Source organism: Dinoponera quadriceps, unplaced genomic scaffold (genome assembly GCF_001313825.1).
Source record: "Dinoponera quadriceps isolate SergipeBrazil2010 unplaced genomic scaffold, ASM131382v1 scaffold1249, whole genome shotgun sequence".
Lineage (NCBI taxonomy): Eukaryota > Metazoa > Arthropoda > Insecta > Hymenoptera > Formicidae > Dinoponera > Dinoponera quadriceps.
In genome coordinates this window covers 326,354-328,043 of record NW_014555318.1, presented here as the reverse complement: position 1 = coordinate 328,043, position 1,690 = coordinate 326,354, and the positions used below count along the sequence as shown (strand labels likewise).

The window sequence follows — 1,690 nt, the reverse complement described above, 5'->3', positions numbered from 1 at the left end:
CTGTAATTATATATGTCCTTTCTCTTTTAGCTTTCTCAAAAAGATTAAAAACATCTCTGAATACATTTTTATAATCTTCTATTATTAAAAATAATATAGAGATCTTCTCGTCTATATCAAGATCATCTTCAATTTGCTTTAAAATATCAATATTGAAAATAGTATTAGCTATGTTATATGTATTTGCATCTATTGATGACATCATAAAATGTATATTTCACTAATGATATTGCTATATTTACCTGAAACATGCATTACCAGAATATTATAAACACGTTTAATATATAATTCTTTAAAATAAAACTTTAATGCTACAAATACTTACAAGTAAAATAATCTCGTAAAAATCTGTTGCTCTTCGCTATATATGAATGCTGATATATGAATAGAATATTTTATTTTATAGATTCAGACATTCGAAGGTTAGGAATAATTCTCTCTTTTATTCTTTTTCGCACTAAGTGTCGGTCCACAATAGTGTCCGATTCACAATAAATACTTAAAGCCTTAAGCTTTAAGAAATTAACGAATGATAGTCGAATGTGAAGAAAATGATTAACTGTGGTTAGTCAATTTCTTAAGGTTTAACATTTAAAATACTTATTGTGGACTGACACATTAAATTTGTTCTATGACGAGTTTGTGGGATTGTATAGATTGGCTATCGGATAGAGAATTTGTAGGGTGTCTAGAGAAAATATTAGGGACCCTGAAAACTTTCTATCTGACAGCCAATTGGTACACTTGATAAACTTAATGTACGACATATATTAGACCGAATTGTTGCCAGTAATATTCAATATTAATTATTTAATCAGGTTGCAGCAACTGATAATAAATCACATTAAAAAAAAAGATGTTTATATAACGTCAAGGAGCAATAAAATATATTTTACGTAATTATATGGTTTCACGATCGTATTCAATGGCTAAGGTCAACTTTATTTTCTTCATAAGGTTGCGGTACAAAATTACACATTTTATTGTCAATAATGATTTTGATTAAGATTTAAATTTTATATCTTGTCAATAAGTATATAACCACATTGAAACTCCTGTGCTTTTGCATATACCGGGTGTATAAGTACGAAACCGGAATTTTTTTGTAAAAATTACACGTCTGTTGTTTGAAAATGATAAAAAATATTTTATTCAAAATAATGTCCATTGCTATTTATACATTTTTCCTACCTTTCCGGCAGTTTATGAATGCCACGCCAAAAAAACATTTCTTCTTTTGAAGCGAACCAGCTATCGAGCCATTTTCGTACATTTTCATACGAATTAAAGCGTTGTTCAGCGAGAGCGTGTCCCATTGATACAAATAGATGATAATCGGACGGAGCCAAGTCTGGAGAATAAGCCGCATGCGTTAGTATTTCCCAACTGGACGCCTCGATCGTTTCCCTGACCCGTTTTGCTGTGTGTGATGGGGCATTATCATGGAGCAAAATGACTTTGTGTTGCCTTTTTCCATATTCCGGTCGTTTTTCACGCAATGCTCGATTTAAATCGATCATTTGCTGTTGGTAGCGATCAGTGTTAACGGTTTCATCAGGTTTTAGTAGCTCATAAGCTTCTGATCCCACCAAACACAGAGCATTGTCTTCTTTCCAAAGCGATTTGCAGTGGATATCGATGGTTCGCCTGGATTCACCCATGATTTCTGACGCTTAGGATTCTCAAAATA

The 1,690-nt window shown here is 31.9% G+C and overlaps 1 protein-coding gene across 2 annotated transcripts in view; it reads right to left on the bottom strand.

Annotated features, from left to right (window-relative positions):
• The window catches only part of LOC106743797 (caspase-10-like), a 10,314-nt gene extending 9,710 nt beyond the window's left edge, over positions 1-604 (bottom strand). Inside the window, exons 1-2 of one of the 2 annotated variants that reach the window (XM_014617992.1) lie at positions 326-604; positions 15-242 (exon numbers count right to left, since the gene is read on the bottom strand). In XM_014617992.1, coding sequence (XP_014473478.1) covers positions 15-205 — 191 coding nt within the window. In that variant the 5' untranslated portion in view covers positions 206-242; positions 326-604. The remainder of the gene's footprint in view (positions 1-14; positions 243-325) is intronic. The other variant, XM_014617994.1, reaches the window with a different exon arrangement.
• Between the last annotated feature and the right edge of the window lie 1,086 nt (positions 605-1,690).